Source organism: Peromyscus californicus, unplaced genomic scaffold (assembly GCF_007827085.1).
Source record: "Peromyscus californicus insignis strain IS unplaced genomic scaffold, ASM782708v3 Scaffold_22__1_contigs__length_63687245, whole genome shotgun sequence".
Taxonomy (NCBI): Eukaryota; Metazoa; Chordata; class Mammalia; order Rodentia; family Cricetidae; genus Peromyscus; species Peromyscus californicus.
Window position 1 is genome coordinate 63499562 of NW_026294525.1, and position 20589 is coordinate 63520150.

The 20589-nt window shown below is 47.1% G+C and overlaps 1 protein-coding gene across 2 annotated transcripts in view; it reads left to right on the forward strand.

Moving 5' to 3' along the window:
- The window catches only part of Rtn4ip1 (reticulon 4 interacting protein 1), a 47130-nt gene extending 28633 nt beyond the window's left edge, over positions 1-18497 (forward strand). The window contains exons 7-10 of one of the 2 annotated variants that reach the window (XM_052751560.1): positions 1637-1820; positions 4976-5068; positions 5659-5773; positions 16779-16903. In XM_052751560.1, coding sequence (XP_052607520.1) covers positions 1637-1820; positions 4976-5068; positions 5659-5773; positions 16779-16795 — 409 coding nt within the window. In that variant the 3' untranslated portion in view covers positions 16796-16903. Of the gene's footprint in view, positions 1-1636; positions 1821-4975; positions 5069-5658; positions 5774-16778 lie in introns of both variants that reach the window. The other variant, XM_052751561.1, reaches the window with a different exon arrangement.
- The last annotated feature ends 2092 nt before the right edge of the window (positions 18498-20589 follow it).

Consider the following 20589-nt stretch of genomic DNA (forward strand, 5'->3'; position numbering starts at 1 on the left):
CAACTAGGAACCAAACATTCAAATATGTGAGTCTCTGGGGGCCATTCTTTTTTTTTTTTTTTTTTTTTTTTTTGGTTTTTCGAGACAGGGTTTCTCTGTGTAGCTTTGCGCCTTTCCTGGAACTCACTTGGTAGTCCAGGCTGGCCTCGAACTCACAGAGATCCGCCTGGCTCTGCCTCCCGAGTGCTGGGATTAAAGGCGTGCGCCACCACCGCCCGGCGACTCTGGGGGCCATTCTTATTCACACCACCTCAAACAGTTTAACTGAAGTTGGTCATTATAATTATAACCTTTGCCCAGAGGGTGAACTCAGAATCTGCCTATAAATTTGTGACTTCTTCCAAATAGCAACTTTCTTGGTGTTTGAATCTTAGAAATTTTACAGCAGGAAAGAGTTAAATCTCTTTCCAATCCAATCATATCATGGTTGAGAAAGCAGAGGCAGGGGCTTTGGGATATTTTGTTAGCTCAAGGTCATTAATCATTCCTGGGATAATTTAGCCTACAGCTTGTCTCCAGACTTCTTCTCACATGGTGCCCAGTCTATAATAGCAGTTTTAAGTTTTCCACAAATTAAATGGCCTCATATTTGTTACTGATGCATTAGGAATACAGTAGAAACTTGACTAATGAGAAGCATGATCCCCTAGGAAGTTCACTCTCCTGCCTTTCGTAGCCTTTAATTTTTGTCTTTCTTTAGTTTAATCCCATGAAAGACTCAGTATCCTTGAAGCTGGCCAAAGCTATCTTAGAGACTTTGATGTTTTGACTCCCTCCAGATGAATTTGGAAGGGGGAAACTTAACCCAAGAGGAATTCACCAATTGATTTACTTAATTTATAAACATGCATTTTCTAATAGAACTTTGTTTTTGAAAGTAATGAAAAGTTTTCATGGGTTTCTATCCCCTTTGAGTGCAGTATAGTGATTATAGCAGTATTAGGTTAGTTTAGAGAGTTGAATATCTGTCAGTTCTGTGGATTCTATTAGACAGTTTGGGGGCAGGGCATGCCAGAGTGCCACTGAAGGCTAAGGGGAGGGTGTTGATTTTTTTTTTCATGCATTATCCTGATACCATAAATAAAACACACAAAAAGAACATTCTGGAATCGGAAGAGGATGCGTTTTTGACTGTAGAGGGGATGAAAGCAAGTCATTTTACAGGCAAACACTTTGTATACTTTTCTTTCAAGTAGTCATATATACTGAAAAATACATTGATGATATTGAAAGGACAGTTTTGTAGCCTTCAAAGCTGATGTCAGGGTTCCTCAACCTAGACAGCCTTCAGTTCTTCAGTGACTTATGTTTTAAGCTGGATACTTTTTGGTGTGAGAATCTGTTCTCTTCATATTAACCCAGATCACCCCTGATTCAGAACCACTTGCTTAAGTCTTTCTTAAGGTATATAAAAACTTATAACAAGAAATTTTAACATTGGGGGAAAGGTAGAAATGTGAGTGATGTGCCTTCTCCCGTCTCAACCTGTCTCTACCTGTCTGTGGGATGATGCAGTGGTGCAGGGTGTGTGAGCTGGTACTGAATACACCTTGGAGCCAGCTGGCAACACAGTGAAGGGGGATCTGCACCAGTGTAGAGACTGGCCGGATGTTTTCACTTGATTCTTTCCCTCCAGGTTTGACTTCATCCTTGATAATGTGGGTGGATCTACTGAAACATGGGCTCTAAACTTTCTCAAGAAGTGGTCAGGAGCCACCTATGTGACGCTGGTGACTCCTTTCCTCCTGAATATGGACCAGCTGGGCATTGCTGATGGCATGTTGCAGACAGGCGTCACCATGGGGACCAAGACATTGAAGGTAGGGAGGCAAATCGTGATTGGTGGGAGTGAGTTTGCCCCTTGGCCACTTCCTCTTCCCTTGGAGCCAGCTTCCCACAGTGGCTGCCAGTGTGGTCTCTAGCCTCACACAGCAGGGTTTCAATTCTGACCTCAGTGTAGTAGCCGTGTGACCCTGTGCATGTTACTTACTGTTTCCAAGCCCAGTGTCTTCGCCCATGAGGTAAGGTTGCGAATCGGTAACTTACCGCATTGCTGTAAATACGCTAATCCACACGGAGAGTGTGGCACTAGGCCTAGGCCATCAAGACTCTCATTAACGCCAGCCTTGGGACTAGCTGTTACTGCTTCTCTTGATTCATCTGATATGCCTTCTCTCTCCTTCCTGCCTCTACCTGATGGCTTCTTTCTCACCAGTCCTAAAACAGTCTCTTGTAGGTAAGGTAGAGACATTATTAAGGCAGTTTTCTGCTGCTCTGCTCATGTAACAGTAGATATTCCATGGTTCCCAGGCTGAGGCTCTCTCACCCTTAGAGGTCTATGGGGTTCAGAAACCTTAAGGAAATTGTACTTTTACTGAGAGACTATGAATACTAATGGAGCCATTATGCCTTTGCTGGGATTATATCACACTGTGCCAACATTTCCTATCCCCAGTGAACTGTAAAGACCAGCTACTGTGACATGATTAGTCAGGTTGACTGTACTGATAGGCCACTGCTTCTGGATCTGTGCAGTGCTCTGGTGCCCAAGCTGAATGTCCCCAGGGAGTGGTGGGCCTTGGGAATTAGTGCTTATTGCCTCAGTTACAGGACTGAGGTGGAGCTTACCTGTCTGCCCTCTGCTTAATGTCATCACTTCTTGTCACCACAGTGGGGACAGAGGCTGATAAAATTTCAGGTTATAAATTAGGGGAATCCTAGGGTATTGAATTGGAGGTGAAATGGTATACGAGATAGAAGACAATAAAGATAAATGTTGTTTTCTTAACTAGACTAAATACTTGAGATTCAAGGAGAAGGCAGTAGAAAGGCCCTCAAGGTAACAGCTCGCTCCCTGGGTGAACCTACCAGCTCTGGCCACCCTCGGTGTGCTGACTGTCCTTAGCTTTCTTCCCCTCCCTCCCCTTCCTCAGTCACTTTGTTTCTTTTCCTTTTTATGCAAGGTTTTGAATGAGGAGCTAGGGATTGAACTTGGCCTCAGGCATGTTGAGCAAGAAGTGCCACTGAGTCACACTCTGGCCCTTGAGATGTTTTCTCTTTTGTTTTGTTTTGTTTTGAGATGGGGCTTCAATATGTAGACCAGGCTTACCTGAAACGTGTGTTCCTCCTGCCTCTACCTCCTGAGAGCTTGGATTACAGGTGTGTGCCGCTGTGTTCAGTCTTTAGCTGCTGCTTTTTAAAGAAATCCATGATTTTTACCTTATGTGTATGTATGTATTACGTGCATGTGTGGATGTGTACTGTGTGTGTGCCTAGTGCCATCAGAGGCCAGAAGAGAGGGTTGGATCCCTTGGAACTGGAGTTGAGGACAGTAGTAAGCTGCCATGTAGGTGCTGGGACTCAAACCCAGGTCCTCTGCAAGAACAGCACGTGCTCTTAACTGCTGAACCATCGCCAGCCCCCTTAAGTGCTTCTTTCTGCTGGAAATGAACTTGGGCACCATTAGGATGGTAAGACTTGGTTTCCTAAAAGCAAGGACTCACCTTGCTAAAGGTGAAGAGCTACGAGGAAGCACAGCACAGTCAACGTGACAGGTGTGTGGTGTAGAGGGGAGCCAAGTGCGTCATGCTTCTGCCTGTCTTTATTTCACTCAGACAGTGTCCAGAAGCAGCTTAAGGAAAACCACAGGGTAGTTGTCTGCAGAGGAAGGAATCAGGACTGGTCTTTGTCTGCTGTTAGGGACCAAGCGGTTCGCTTCCCAGAGAAATGTGTTGTGAGGGACTTTAGATGTGGCAGTTGTGACCATTTTAGTTCCCCTTTAATACCCCAAACAGTTACCAGAATGCTTTCACTGTGGTCCCGGAAGTGACAGCAGACCGTAGGAGAATCAGTTGAACCGGTCTTCTGTGCTTGTCACTTACTAGGTGGGCCCTGTGCTGGGGACATCTCAGTGCATCAGTGTCTAGCCACATAAGGTGTACAGAGCATTTTACTGTTAGATTTTTTTATTCAGTTGTATGACTCCATATGTGGTCATGACCCACAGTTTAAGAAGCTTTGCTCTAGATCACTGTGATCAGACTCCCAGCCCTGCAGGTCCATGACAATCAGGGATTGTCAAGCCAAGACTGGCCTCAGTGAACATTCTGCCCTCACTTTGCAGTTGTGTGTAGGAGAGGGCAGGACAGCAGCATGGTCTTAGTGTCCTTAGCCATCTCTGAGGACTCGGGCCAGCTTAAGATGTCTTGGAGCTTGGCTTACTGCTGTTTTGATAATGTCCTACTCACCTCTCATAAAGACACGACTGTTGAGCGCAGCCTGGGCTGCATGATGAGGACCTGCTCAGAAGCGAAAGAGAACAACAGTTGTACGTGGGTGCAGAAGTGGAGTGGAGCCCTTTCGGTGTAAGCTTTTTCCTCATCCTGGAGTTGAGGTTTTGTTCTACAAAGATCAGATGGCCTGACATTCACAGTAACTACAGAGGTAGTCAGGCCGTCTGATTAGACCCAGCCACGACATAAAAGCAACTTTATGTCCTTTCTTTGAAGCTTCTTTATTCCTGTCAGAGTCAGAAACAAAAAACTAGGATTGAGTCTTGTCTAAGCATGCTTTAGTGACTCTTGCTCCTAAAACACTTTTAAATGTAGTTTTGGTGCCTCTGGGCTCCTGCAAACTTCAGTGGGGAATGCCTGGAGGTCTAGCCCTAACTCTTCGTAGGTAAGCACACGAGACATTCATTCAGACTGTTGTTTAAGGAACGCTTTCCTGTGTCAGTCATGCATGGAGACGCCTGAGTTGACGTGGACAGGCCTAGTTCCTTTGCTTATTCCTTAAGCTCTATGGGGTATCTGCCCTCCATCAGTTACCATGCTGAGGTCCTGAGCACACACCATGTGTCAACATGATATGGGAAACGGGTTCATTGTCTTGGTCATGCAGAAAATGCCTTTAGTTAGCTGCAGTTAGTCAGATCTTCCTTTCTATATACTTACTATGACTGTTTTCTTCCTTTTAGCATTTCTGGCAAGGAGTCCATTACCGCTGGGCCTTCTTCATGGCCAATGGTCCATATCTAGATGAAATTGCAGAACTGGTGGATGCGGGAAAGGTAGGTCCACCCAGAATCCCTTTTCCTGGTAACTGTGGTGTTGACATTCTTCTTATAGACTGTCCAGCAGTCCTCATCCCTGGGAACACTCCAGGAGGAGGGGTGGGGTGAGAGGAGGGTGCTGTGGTTTTTCTTTTTGCCGCCATTCCGTTCATGGAGAGGCTGCTCAGGCTACACAATATCTCACTCTGTTTAGTCTACCTGTAAGCTCCTCGAGGTGATTGGTCAGGCTCACTCTCCCCCGCCAGACTAGTCTAGCATTTCCAGCCTCTGGAGATGCAGGTGGCCAAGCTCTGCCCTACAGAAAAAAAGCCCAAGATCAGGCTACGGAATCCCACTAGCCCCTGAGCTTGCCCCAAGACCAGGCCACCCTAGAAAGCCTACACACGAGAAACCCTATAGAAAGCCTGCCTCCCGTCCAGTTCTCCGCGGCTTCTCCCGAGCAGAGGCAGCCACGCTCTTGTGTCTTTCCTAATAAATCTCCTGTGTGAGATTTGTTGTGCAGTGTGACTTTGTGGTACTCCTTGGCTCCTGACTGCCAGGATACCTTTCCCTTCAGAGCTGTAACACACTACCCTCTTGGTTTATAGATCAAGGGACAAGCCGGGGAAGGACATTGTATGATATTTCTAAAGGCACGTGGTTGGCGAGTAGCAGAACTGGGAGCTGAGCTTGAGAGATGGAACTCTGCCCAAGGGGGAGAAGGTGCTTGCAATTTCTCACTAAAACTCTTGGCACTTCCTCTGTCTGATGGTGAGGTTGCCAGGAGGTGAGCCCGTTCCAGGTAACAGGGAGAACAGTACTGGATCTCAGTCCCCTAATGCCTGTGTGAGAAGTGGTTCCTCAGGGTTAGTCCAAGGGTAGTGTGTACCCAAACAGGTGTATCTCAGAAGGTGCAGGTACGGGTGAGAATTGACAGGGGCTTGAGCAGAGACAACCGGTTGCTGTTCTCCGACTGCTGGTGCCTGGCCCGTAGGTACTTCATAGAAAATCAATGTTGCTGAGAGTTTTGGGTCTCCCTTTTGGGGTACTAAACGGCTTTTCAGGGCTCCTAGTGGGTGAAAGGCTCCCCAGATGACCTTTAGTGACTGGTTTGTTATTTTTTTTAATTCTCTTCAATAATACATCCTGTCCGCCTTCCACCCGCCCCCCATTACCTCCCCTCAACCCCAGATCCTCAGTGGCTGTTTTTTAAACATTTAAGGTTTGTTTGTCCAATTCTGTTATAGCCAAGGAACTCTATGGTCTGTGATAGCCTGGACTAGTAGGAACTGTTTTCTGTTTTAAGTCTGTGAACCTATTCATGGGTTTCTCAGTCTTGGTGTATCCTGAGTAGAAACAGACTCACATTGTATATTTGTAGGATTCTTTCATATCCCACAGGTATGTTTCCTTTATTGTCATAAACAATGGAAGCATCTCTAAATAAGTGAGTGTCTCATGAGGCTGGAGTCCCATGATCAGTGTCTGTCCTCCAGGAGTGCACACACACATGATGCTGTTGGTCCTGATGTCTGCTCACACTGCCAAATGCTTGTCACACTCTCTTGTGTTCAAAATATTATGACTTTGTCTCTACTTGGAAATTGCTGTTTACCCAGCAGAGATGAGAGGTGATGTGTATCTATGCAGCAATTACATTGGGCAAATAGCCAGTAGAACAGCTCGGAAGGGACACAGGAGAGAGAAGAGGCCTTTGAAGTGAGCCTGAGGGAGGACCGGTGAAGACTCTTGCTGCTCAGGCTGTTGGGCTTGGGGGTTGTTTTTGACGGGGAGGAGCTCTGGGCCTGCGTAAGCTGATAGGTGACTCTGGGTACAGTGAGGTCAGGTGTCCTGTCAGGTCCCTGCTGTCATCTGAATGTGAGAGGTCGCTGTCTCTTTACACTGGGAAACTGAGGAATAACAACAGACATTGCAAACTGCCCTTTTGAAGAGACTTGTTCAGCTGGACAAGGACCTTTCAGTTCTTCGAAGCTCTGATGAGCGCTGAATGGATCTGGTCAGCAGGAGCCTGAGAGAGGAGCTGTGGTTGCTGTTTGGTGATGTAAAGGCACAAAACATCTAAGCCAACTGCTCTAAGTTAGATGAATATATTCATAAGATTCAGAATCTGAAAGTTGAGGTCATTTCAGATAACCACTTTTGACTCCGTCCCTCAGTCACTGAGGTTCTGCTTGCTAGACAAAACCAGTATTACCAGTTTTTTGAAAATTACAAAGGCATTCTATTCAAACAGGAAAGGACAATGAGTAATGAACCATTTCTCACCTTCCCTTTTGTTTTTAAACATATTTCATATTAGGCTATGAAAACGTCTTCACTCCTTATTTTGTAAACACCTGCGTGCGTGTTCCTTTGCACAGGTGTGCCAGTATTTATTTGATCTTTTTACAGACAGCGCTTCAGCAGATAACCCAGCTTTGTTGTAAGTACTAACTGAGTGCATCCATTTCAGTTCATGGAAATGCAGTTACTGAGCCCAGAGGGTTTGATCATCGGTGAGATAGTCAGCTTTGGAAAGTCTGGTCTGTGTTTAGTGTTTCTCTGTGGTCCCCTCTAGCCCCCTTCTCTTTACTCACCTGTCTTCTTGCCCTCTTGCTTGTTTTACGTCAGGATGGACTTGTTCTGAAAATATGGAGAAAATCTGCTGCCGGGCACTTGTAACTTGAACTTTCCTGGCTAAAAACAGTGTCTGGGGCTGAGGAGGTGGCTTATTGGGTGAGGTGCTTGACGCAATGTATGAGCAGCAGCCGCGTAAAAAGGCAGGCATGCTGTCACCTCAGCACGGGGAGCAGACTGGAGGCCCCCAGGGGCTCACTGCCAGTCATTCTGGCCAATCAGCGAGCTCCGTCAGTTAGAGATTCTGTCTCAAAATAAGGTGGAGCAATAGAGGAAGACACTTCATGTCAACCTCTGGCCTCCACCTATACACCCATGGTGCGTGCCCACATAGACTACCCTGTGGTGGTATTGTGTTCCCCAAAATATTGTGTACCCTAATAAACTTATCTGGGGTCAGAGAACAGAAGAGCCACTAGATACTTAGGATAGGCAGTGGTAACACACGCCTTTAATCCTAGCATTCCAGAGGCAGATATCCATCTGTTCAAGGATACAGCCAAGCATGGTGACTCACGCCTTTAATCCCAGGGAGTGGTGGTAGAAAGCAGAAAGGTATATAAGGCGTGAGGACCAGAAACTAGAAGCATTTGGCTGGTTAAGCTTTTAGGTCTTGAGCAGCACAGTTCAGCTGAGAGCCATTCGGATATGAGGACACAGAAGCTTCCAGTCTGAGGAAACAGGACCAGCTGAGAAGTTGGCCAGGTGAGGTTAGCTGTGGCTTGTTCTGTCTCTCTGATCTTCCAGTGTTCACCCCAATAACTGGCCTCAGGTTTGATTTTATTAATAAGTACCATTTAAGATTCCTAGTACACCACCCTCCACACACGAGCCCCTGACTCCAGTGTTAATGGAGTCCTGTCAGCCCTGTGTGGGCTCGTAAGCATGGAGAAGCTGCAGAGAGTCAGTCATACCAACACTACCCCCAGTACCCCCACACTGTCACTGTGCCTTTGGCAGGGTGGCCTTCTGTAAACATCTCTGCCTTTAATGTGTCCACCTGTCTCAGGCCCAAGATGACAAGGAGCTGACATTTCCAAGTATGTGGGGACCTCACAGTCCTTTCTCTTGACTGTCACCATGAGGCTTTCTGCTAGTAGTAGGATTTTATATTCATATTTATTGTAGCTATGCACAATTTCTATCTGAATCTTAAGACTGATATAATATTTTCATTGTCTTCGCCAGGGGCTGGCACAATATAGTCAGAAAGCTAAATCCAACCTTAGGCCTATTTTTGTATGCTTCCTGGGCTAAAAATGGCTCTTATATTTGAAAAGCATTTAAAAATGTTTGTTATTTATTTGTATGTGTGTGATGTGTGTGTGTATGTGGTATATGTTTGTTTGTATATGTGTATGTGAGTGTACGTGTATGTGCGAGCGTGTGTGTGTGTGTGTGTGTGTGTGTGTGTGTGTGTAGTATATGTGTACATGTTCACATGTGTGCAGGTACAAATGCTCCTGTGAATGTATATGTGCAGGTAGTGGCCAGGGATCAAAATTGAGGGTCGCCCTCTCCACCCTATTTTCTGAGATGGTCTCTCGTGGAATCTTGAGCTAGACTGGCTGGCCGGAGAGCTCCCAGGAGCTGCCTGTCTCGGCCTCCACCTGCCTCCCCCAGAGCTGGCTTACAGATGCGTGCTATCATGCCCAGCTGTTTGCATGGGAGACTGGGCTCTGAACTCAGGTCCTTGTCACTGGGCCTACTTTTACCTACTGAGCCATCTCCCCAGCCCCAGGTTTTATGTTTGTAATGAATTTTCAAGTCTTTATTTTATTTTTATGAGAACGGGTGTGTGCCTGCATGTATGTCTGTGTAGCACTGGTGTGTCCGGTGCCTGTGCAGGCCAGAAGAGGGCATCAAGTCCCCTGGAACTGGAGCTACAGGTGCCAGTGGCCCTGTCGGTACCGGGAATTGAACCTGGGTCTTCAGAAGAACAGCTAGTGCTCCTAATAGCTGAGCCATCTCTCCAGCCTCCAAAACAACACAAAACAGAATCTCTAGATCATGTGTGGGCCCCCACGTTGTTCACTATTTCGTCCATTCCTGAAAGTTCGCTAAGCAGTGATACAGTGGCTCACTCCTGCCTCAGTGCCCCATAGGAGAATTGCCACAACCAGCCTGCGCTGGAATATGACACCCTGTCTATAGAACAAACAAAGAAAACAATTCAAGACAGAGAGGAGTTGTAAGCTTCCTAACCCTAAAGCAGAAGGAGAAAAGTCAGGAAAGTTTCCTGGTCCTAGCCAGGCGGTGGTGATGCATATCTTTAATCCTAGCACCTGGGAGGCAGAGGCAGGTGGATATCTGTGAGTTCAAGGCCAACCTGGTCTACAGTGCAAGTTCCAGGACAGCCAGGACTGTTGCACAGAGAAACCGTGTCTCAAAAAACCAAACCAAACAAACAAAAAAAGTTTCGTGATCCTTTTCCTGGCGCATAGTTAACTTGTCTGTAACCATGGAGACTGGTCATATATAGAAAGGCAGAGAGGAGCCTGTGCTGGTGGCAGGATGGCAGGGAGCAGCCCTCCCTGCCAGTCTTTTCTTTCTCTGCAGCTGCTCCCACAGCTCAGGAACCTAGGCTGTCAGACATGAGTTTGGAAAGCACTATTCTGATAGAGTCTCAGTGATCTGCTGGGATCCTTGGTGGCTAGAGCACTGAGTATAATGGACTTCTCTGAAAGTCTGCCTTGGCCTGCAGTTCCTTGGCATTTTCCCCTAAGCACAATAAGCATTTCCTGTTTTTACACTATTTAGCAAACTGTCCCCCACTCCCATCCCCACCCCGGAGCTAAGGACCAAACCCAGGGCCTTGCGCTTGCTAGGCAAGCACTCTACCACTGAGCTAAATCCCCAACCCGCAAACTGGTTTTGTTGGGAATGAAAAGCTACAGCAAAAAGTAAGCTGTGTTTATACCATTGGTAGCATAGGTTCGAAGAGAAACCTGGTGCCTCTCCTGTCTTCAGTAGGCAGCTGCTAGTAAGAATGACTCTGCACTGGGGAAATAGTGATTTACATTTGTTTATGTTTGCACTTTAGCTCCTGATTGAAACAGACCACCACGGATGTCACTCGTAAAGTAACGCACATTGATTATTTTATACCATGGAAAGTCAGTGGTCTACACTGGTCTGGCAGATCTGTGTTCCTCCTGGAAGCCAGAAGCTGCTTGCCTGCCCTCTCCAGTGTTCAGCAGCCACGGGCATTCTTAGACCCGCCTTTCTCGTCTAAGGATCCCATGATTCTACTTGGTTGACCCAAGATGGTCTACTTTGGGCCCCTTTAACCTAATCCCATCTGCAGAGCCTCTGCCACTTACTGTCACAGGCTTGGGGAATTGGGGCGTGAATGTTTGGTTAGGACCAGTATTCTGACTGATCTAATACACAAGGATCTTGGGCTGTTGGTTGTTCTTGAAGAAGGAAACTAGATGACTGGAGACCAAGTATGGAAGGAAGAGGTTTTATTTCCTTATCATTTTTATTATTGTTGTTATTATTATTTTTTTAATACCTGCTAGCCTTGAGCTCCTAGGCTCAAGTGATCCTTTTATTTCAGCCCCATGAGTGGCTGGGCTAACAGGCATGTGCCACCTACCCAGTTCCTATTGACTGATTGATTGAGACGAGGTCTTGATGTGTAGCCCTGGCTGGCCTAGAACTCTATGTAGACCAGGTAGTGTCAAATTCAGAGATTAAAGGCCTGTACCATACCCAGCCCCTTTTAACCATTTTGCATATACTTATTTGTGTAATATATTCTTTACACGATATTTTATTTGCTTTTGGTTTTTGAGACAGGGTCTCTCAATGTAGTCCTGACTTTCCTGGAACTCACTATGTAGATCTGGCTGGCATCAAACTCACAGAGATTCAGCCTCCTGAGTGCTAGGATTAAAGGCATGCACCACCATGCCTGGCTTTTTCATGGATTTAAAGCCCTTGGATATCATGTACTTAATGCTCACAGGCCTCTTTAGAATTCCAGTTGACCATTCAAGCTGGCTGAGCATCAATGTAGGCTTCCCAGAATTTGCTATTTCTCTATTTTCATTGCCATCAGAAGAGTTCCTAGGAACTCGATCGAGTTCAGTCTAAACATCCATTGAGGACTCCTAGTGCTCCGTTTCGTATGTTTGCTGTGAATAGTTACCTCCTCATCAGTATTGTCCACCAGATCTTTCTGGTAGTGGTAGAAATGGCTGTCCACGTGGTCAGTAGGCAGCCACTAAACCATTTGTGACTGTTGAGTATTAGAAATGTGGCTAGTATAACTGGGAGACTAGTTTTTCCATTTTGGTTACTCACTTGATTAAATTTTAACTAGTCACATGTACTTAGAGGCCACTGTATTAGATGTACAGCTTTGAAAGGGAATACATTGAGTTTTGAGGTAGATGATTTCCAGCTCCTCTTGGATGGCCAAGCTTCAAGCTTTATACTGCAGCCGGATCCTGTTCCACAGGAAGGACATGACAGTTTGAGATTGGATCATAAGAACCATCAGAAGAGGGTTAGCTTGCCAGGTATTCCAGCCTTGATGCTTCTGAATTCCTTTTATTTTTTTCCCTTTCCGTTTTGTTTTGAAACAAAGTTCTAGGCCTCACTGTGTAGCCCAGGCTGGCCTTGAATTCATAGTGCTTCCATATCTAGCCCCTGGCTCTGGGGTCACATGTGTGACCATCATGCCTGGCTTTTCTGATTTTGTTTTTCTAAGTTCTTGAGGTTGTTTCCATGAGAATGATAGCGAATTCCTCCACTCCCCTGGCTGGAAAGGAGTGCTTCCTGGAATCTCTCCTGGTGGGTACATTTACTCTCTCTTCCTCCACCATCTTCCTCTTGTCCCAGGAAGGGCCCAAGAAAGAGCAAACTAGAACAAAATTCACCTCCTCCTTTGACTGTTCTTAGTTCTGGGGATTTGGAGTTACCTTCCTCCCTTACATTGACAGTCTAACAGAAATTGGGGAGTAACTCCCAGAGATGGCTCTGGGACTGTGGTCCTGGTGCCCATTAGCAGGGTGTGGACTTGAACTTAGACCAGGAGCACTTGAGTCTGCCATCTGTTGGTCCATCCTCGTTCGTGTACCTCACCTTCTGAAACCTGCAGCTTCTGTGCCCAGGGGATGTGCCTGGAGAGGATGAGGGTGAGGAGCTTAGGGGAACATAGACAGACTGACTCCCAAACCACCTTCATCTCATTTGGCAGCAGAATCAAGGATCCCAGGTCCTCACTTTGGCTGTGCTCCCGAGAGCTCTGGCTTTGCATGGACCACTCAATTGTGTTTCAGCTTCCTGTTCTGTTCAGCAGGTTAGCTCAGACCCTCGTCCCCTTTGGCTCTTTCCTGCCCCTCACAGGCTTGCCCAGTGGCTGGGAACCAGCAGTGCTGTTGTAAGGTCGGTCATACTTAGGAAGGGTGATGCTCCTGTTGTCCCTGGGTTAAAGAAGGGATGCCAGTCCTGTTTAGGGAAGGGAAGGTGCACTCGGGAGACCCCACATGGGGGGCTCCCACACTGAAGAAGGGCTGCTGCTGTGGGTGTTTCCTGGCGGACCACCTGTGAGCCCCGGGTGTCTTTGCAGCGGGAAGTGTGGCTTTGCGCCTGCTGCTTTATAACAGGGCTCTCCATGCCAAGTGGACTACAGCAGTGTCATCACATAATGTCCCCACTTCACTGTGAGTAACCTTTCTCCCTCCCTGTTGTTTAACTCTGATCCCCTCTCTTTCACAAACACGCATTCTTGGGCCAATGTGAGGCTGTGCACAGACACTGTCTCATTCTCCAGTTAATCTCCCTGTGCTGTCACATAGGCAGCCAACGGTGGCATTTGCCTGACTGTAATTTGAAAGCCACCCTACCCCCTTTTTTTTCATTGTCACTTACAGGAATTGCTGAATGACTCATTATGCCACAGTCAGCCCTCTTGGGCTCTTGGTCACAAAGGGCCTGCCCAGTCAGATTAAAGTGTGCAGCCACTGTAGTGGCCCAGTCAGCAGGTCAGCTTCTGTGGCTCCGTAGAGCGCTCTGAAGTGAGCCAGCATGATGGCCCAGGCAGCGTTTCTGGAGTGGAGTCTGTTCTGTGTACCTGTGCTAGGCTAGTACTTTGCAGGGAGAGGCTTAGTGAGCTTGGGAGAATGAAAGAATATGTGGATGGCATTTGAGAGTAAACAAAAGGGCACTGGGAGTCCCTTGAGAATGTGCGCATGCCTCTCTGGAACTTAGAACTGTTCTGTCCCCACCCGAGAGTCTGATTCCACTGTACCTAGAGGCACTGGAGACTGTGTTTGAACTATGTGTGTGGGTCATTCATTTACCAGTTAGATGGCATTCAGTAAACAATGTCCTGGAGCTCTGAGGAGAGTGAGTGGTGGATTTGGATTTCGTGTAGAACATGAAACAGCCACGTGCCTTCTTTCTCTCACCAGAGAAGGCAGCTCAGGTCAGCTTTTGTGTTCCTGCAGTGTTGTGGAAGGTCTGAGGTCCTACTCAGTGTGCTGGGGACTATGGGTCAGTGACACCCTCCATAGGCCATGTACCACAACATCTGTCGACCCTGGGGCTGGAATCCTCAGCTGACGCATGGCAGGCAGGCCAGGATTCAGGCTGTGCTAACTCGTTGGTGGAGATGGAAAGAGCAGACGGTAATGACGGCTCTGTGCAGTGCTGAGCAGCGGCAGTGGCCTCAGTTGAGTCCTGCCATACCTTTCAGCAATAGTGTGGCACTCAGGCACATTAACTCAGCTCAGTGCCCCAAATTTTTATAAGATGGGAGTGACCCCTATCCCGAAGGTGTGTAACTTGGGGAATCTTCCAACAGTGAGAGCACTTCCTGCTCTTACTGTGATTCTGAGCTTGCCATGATTGGTGGATGCAGAAGAATCATCAGCTCTTGGGAGGAGGAGCGTGTGGTGCCTGAGAAGCCCTGAAAGTCACATCAGAGGAAATGGCATCAGATGCATCCAAATGTCATAAAACATATCTTCCTCTTGTCAAAGGAAAAGGGTCATTTAGTCTGTGAGTCAGTGTGTGCCTTGTGGCAGCTGATCCTTGCCAGTGGAGCTGTGAGAAGCCGTCCAGTGAGCCATCTGTGGACACTGACTATTCCTGCTAGACATTTGGAAGGAGAGTTCAGGTGGACTTGTGCATGGAGAGAGGGTGTTGCCTGGGACCTGCTTTCAGGGGGTTTCTGTCAGTGCTGATGCACTGTAAAGGTGGCCAGCTGTAGTCAGACACCACCGAGCTGACTGAGCCGGTGGTTCCTCAGTCTGCACAGTGTAAATGCTGTGGTGCTGTTGAGGGGAACTCCCGAGGCCAGAGAGCTCACACAGGACTCCTGCTCCCTACCTCAGGGCTTTTCATTTTAGTGCCTTAATTAAGCACCCACTGCATGTTGGTATTATAGATACATAGTCTGTACACAGGTACTTTCTGCTCTGATTAAATATATGTGCAGATATTTAACTAGAAAACAAGTCAGCTATGCTTGCGTGCACTCCTGTGAGGGGAGCACAGGTAGATAGAGCAAAGGCCTGGCTACTTTGCTACCCTTTGCAACTTCCTGTGCAGTTAGGAACCCGACAGAGACTTGTACTCCGCTGTAGTAAGTGCAGGCTTTGAGGAGGGCTCAGTGGTTTCTCGAGCAGCTCAGAAGAACACTGCAGGTGGGGGACAGAAAGTGCTGTGCGGCCAGGGATGCAGGGTTGCAGATGTGAGGTCAACAGAGATAATAGCATACAGCGCTGGAGAATGACAGGGAGGCCAGTGGGGGCGCGGGGGGGGGAGGTGGGGGGGGGGGGGGGGGGGGGGGGGGGGGGGGGGGGGGGGGCTCAGTGTAATAGCATTGCAGAGCGGATCCAAGCCAGCCCTGATGGCCAGAACCCAGGCTAGAAGGCACAGAAGGAGAGAACTGACTCCCAAAAGTGGTCCTCTGATTTCTACATGCATCAGACAGCACACATACACACACACACTCATACCACACACACACACATACCACACACACCACACCACATCACACCACACACCCATACCACACCACACACCCATACCACACACACACACCCATACCACACACACACACACACACACACACACACACACACACACACACACCACACACCCATACCACACACATCACACCACACATATCACACCACACACCAATACCACACCCATAACATACCCACATCACACCATACACAACCATATCTCACACACACAACCATACATGTTATACTGCACCTGCACCAGACATACAGAACCACATACACACACACAACCATACACATCATACTACACCTACACCAGACATACAGAACCACACACACACACACACACACACACACACACACACACACACACACAAAGCCACACACACTAATAAATAAAATAGAATTTTCAAAAAATGAAAATGAAGTCTGAGGCTTGGATGTGGTGTGTCTTGGAATGTCAAGTCTGGGAGTGATAAGTGATGTCGTTCTGTATGCTGTAAATATGTGTTGCTCTGATTGGTTGATAAATAAAGCTGTTTGGCCAATGGTGAAGCAAAATAAGGCTAGGCAGGATATTCTAACTAGAGAGAGAGGGAGAAGAAAGGAGAGCAGAGGAGCCGCTGACAGCCCCCGCCATGACAAGCAAGATGTAAAGATACCAGTAAGCCACGAGCCACGTGGCAAAGTATAGATTTATAGAAATGGGTTAATTTAGGATGTAAGAGCCAGCTAGCAAGAGGCCTGAGCCATTAGGCCATGCAGTTCATAATATAAGCCTCTGTGTGCTCACTTGGGGGATGTGAGTGGTAGAGATTTGTTCCGACCGCCGGCCAGCCAGGACGCAGAAAAACTTCCCACTACATGGGAGCTCTTGCAGGGTTCTGAGCAGGAGTGACAGCATTACTGGGAATGGGAGTAAGATGGAGTAAAGGTGAAATGGAGGGTAAAATTGGAGAGCTGAGATGAACGAGGAGGAGGAGAGGTCCTGGAGCCCTGGACTAAGCACATGGTAGGACAGGCGTTGAGGGATATCTTCAGACACTCTGCCTCGGAAAGGATAAGTTTCCTATCAACCCGTTGGTCTCTTCTGTGTCTTGTAGATTCAGCCAGTGATTGAACAGACCTTCCCCTTTTCTGAAGTCCCAGAAGCCTTCCTGAAGGTGGAAAGAGGCCACGCCCGAGGAAAGACTGTGGTCAACGTCATTTAAATAAAGATGCGTATGTCGTGGGTTGTTGCTTTCCTGTCGCTGGGTGCCTATGATCCAGACATCTAGCCCTCAATAGATACCATGAAACGTAAATCTAACTGGGAAAAATATGTTTATAAACGTAAATATGCCCGGTGAGACAGCTTAGCAGATAAAGGTTCTGGCAGTGTAAGCAATGGCTGCCTGAGTGTAGTCCTGGAACCCACGTGACGGAGGAGGAGAGAACTGACTCACAGAATGGTTCTCCGATTTCTCCCCCCATGCATATACCTCCACAATGATAAAGAAAATAATTAATGTCATGATCTTTTTTAACGTTGGGGGGCGGGGCACATGTGCCAGGGTGCACTTGTGGATATCACAGGGACTTTTCAGTGCTCGGTTCTTTCCTCCTGCTGTGTAGGTTCTGGGTAGAGCGCTAGTCCTTAGGCTTGGCGGCAGGTTCCTTTACCCGCTGAGTCATGTCACTGGCTCAGTTAAAAAAAAATTTTTAAGTATGTATTTTAAAAAATACTTTTCATAGCGGGGCAGTGGTGGTGCCTGCCTTTAATCTCAGCACTTAAGAGGCAGAGGCAGGTGGATCGCTGTGAGTTTGAGGCCAGCCTGGTCTACAGAGTGAGTTCCAAGAGAAACCCCATCTCAAAAAGACTTTTAAAATTAATTAACATACAGAATAGTTTCTTCATGGAATTTCTGTATCAGCTCCTGCACTTGCCTGCAGTCAGAAGTACATAGTGTTTTGTTTTTAATATTTTTATTTTGACATGTGTATGGGTGTTTTGCCTACGTGTATGTGCACCACATGGCATACCTTGTACCTGTGGATGTCAGAAGTGGGTGTCTGATCCCCTGGAACTGGAATTGACAGGTGATTGTGAGCAGCCATGTGGGTGCTGGGAATCGAACCCAGGTCCTCAGGAAGAACAGCCAGTGCTCTTAACCACTGAGCCATCTCTCCAGCCTCTGTGTGGTGTTTTTGTTTTCTTAAGCTGCTCTTCACCCAGCTTTGCAGATTCCTGTGGCCTTCTTACAGCTCAAACCCCATCATCTTACCTTAATGTGAGATTCTAAAATGTGTGGTGTATATATGGATGTTAGTGTGAAGAACTTAACATTAATTCCTTCTGAAATTCAGCAGTGATTATTTTCCTACCTGGATGCTATAGGTTGGGTTGGGAACATCTCCAAAGACCCATGTGTGCAACATACACACGCAACAATGTTGGGAGGTGGGAGAACCTTTAAGAGTTAGGACCCAGTGGAGGAAGTGGAGAGGTGCCATTGGAGGAGACAGCAGGGTCCAGTTCCTCCTGCCTCTGTGTCCTCATCACCTGTAGGCAAGCCTGCTGGGCACTTTCTTGATTGATGAGCAATGTGAATGGCTCTGCCCACTGTGGGAGGTGCCATCCCTGGGTTAGGTGGTCCTGGAGTATATAAGAAACCAAAATGAGTAAGCTAAGAGGGAGCAAGCCAGTGAGCAGCACTCCTCCAAGACCTCTGCTTTAGTTCCGGTCTCCAGGTTCCTGCCTGCCTTGAGTTCCTGCCTGCCCTGACTTCCTGCCATAATGGACTGTAATCTGAGAAGTGAAATAAATTTCCCCCATGCCCCAAGTTTGTTTTTGGTCACTGTTTTATCATAGCAACGGAAACCTAGCTAAGACAGAAATTGGAACCAGGAACCAGATTGTTTGGCAAGAATTGTGGAAGTGTTTAGACCTTTGGACTGGAAAGGCCATTGAGTACTTGAAGCTTAAGGGCTGTTCTGTGGAAGCTGGGGAGATAGTTACATGCCAAAAGAAAATCAAGATTGGCAGAGGGAGGCAGACTGTTGAAGCTCATATTAGAGACTTGGACTTTTAGAAAGACATTTAAGAAAAAGAGAGAGAGAGAACTCGACTTTTATAAAGTGTTGAAATTTTTTTTTTTTTTTTTTTGGTTTTTCGAGACAGGGTTTCTCTGTGTAGCTTTGCGCCTTTCCTGGGACTCACTTGGTAGTCCAGGCTGGCCTCGAACTCAGAGATCCGCCTGGCTCTGCCTCCCGAGTGCTGGGATTAAAGGCGTGCGCCACCACCGCCCGGCAAGTGTTGAAATTTTTAAAGACTGGCACTTATAAAGTTACATTGTTTTATATTGTGATATTAATACTGACATGACATTTTGGGTACAAATGAGAAAGGAAAGATTATAGTGACTAGTGATGTGGTTGTGTGTCAATTGAAAAGGGCTCGGTTGTACTGGCTGGCTTTTTGTCAACTTGATACAAGCTAGAGTTTTCTGAGGAGAACCTTAAAAATGTCCCATCAGATTAGCCTGTGAGGCATTTTCTTGATTGAATTGATGTGAAAGCGCCCAGCCCATTGTGGGTGGGTCGTCCCTGGGCAGGTGGTCCATAAGAAAGCAACTGAGCCAGCCAGTGAGCAGCACCCCTCCCCAGGCTCTGCTTCAGTCCTACCCCGGGTTCCTGCCTGAGTTCCTGCCTTGACTTCCCTCCACGAAGGACTGTAAATGTGCGAGGTGAAATAGACCTTTTCCTCCTGAGACTGTTTTCTGTTGGTGTTTGAACCCAGCAGCGCGAACCCGAGACTCCACCATTCTGTGCTGCCTCACTGTGCTCTCAGAAGCAGCTGAACTAACGTCAGATGAAACCATCCACTGTCAGCCCTGCCTCCTTAGACATTATCCTGGTTATCTTGTCACAGTGATGCAAAGCCGGGTTTCCTTATGCTTTCATTCGCCACTCACTGTCCTTAGCACATCCTTACATGTGGGATTGCCTGGGTGTATATATAAAAATTGCCTCTTAATAATGAAAGGTTCCTTTATTTTGACACTAGAAGCTCCTGTAGCACAAGCTGGCCTTGAACTCCTAACCCTCCAGCCTCCAACCGTAAAGTGCTCGGATTATGGGGATACGCCACTGCACCTGGCTGAAGACTTTAAAGCCCCTAACATTTTGCACGTAGGCTGGGCTTCTTTCAGCCCGCATCATGCTTCTCCGAAGGCTTTTCCAGACATTGCTACTGACCACTATTTTCTGACCTCACGTGCCTCACCCATAAACTTGTCATTCTTGAGTCTCGTCTCCATTTGTTCAAGGTGTTTGCTGCTGTTTTATACTCAGCTTCCTTACTGCACCTTAGATACTTGCTCCTAGCCTTTCATGTACACAGACCCATTTGGAGAAACTCTCCACCCCGTGTATTCCTGTTAGATACCTGTTTAGTATTATGTTGGATGTAGGGTTTCCTCTAAGGTCACTCTAGATTTCCCTCAGTACAAATTTGTTTACTTGTTTTACATGTATGAGTGTTCTGCCTGCATGTATGTAAGTGTACCATAAGCATGCAGTGCCTGCAGAGGCCAGATGGGGACATCAGATCCCTTGTATCTGGAGTTAGACTGTACGCACAACCTGGGCCCTCTGTAAAAGCATCAAGCACTCTTAACTGCTGAGTCACCTCTCCAGTTCCTGTACATAAAGTAGGGTATTGTGGTACATGCCTTTTAATCTCAGCACTCAGGAGGCAGAGGCAGACAGATCTCTGTGAGTTTGAGGCCAGCCTGGTGTACAGAGCAAGATCCAGGACAGTCAGGACTACATAAAGACCCTGTCCCAAAAAAAAAAAGAAAGAAAGAAGGAAGGAAGGAGGGAAAGAAAGAAAGAAAGAAAAAGAAAGAAAGAGAAAGAAAAGAAAAGAAAGAT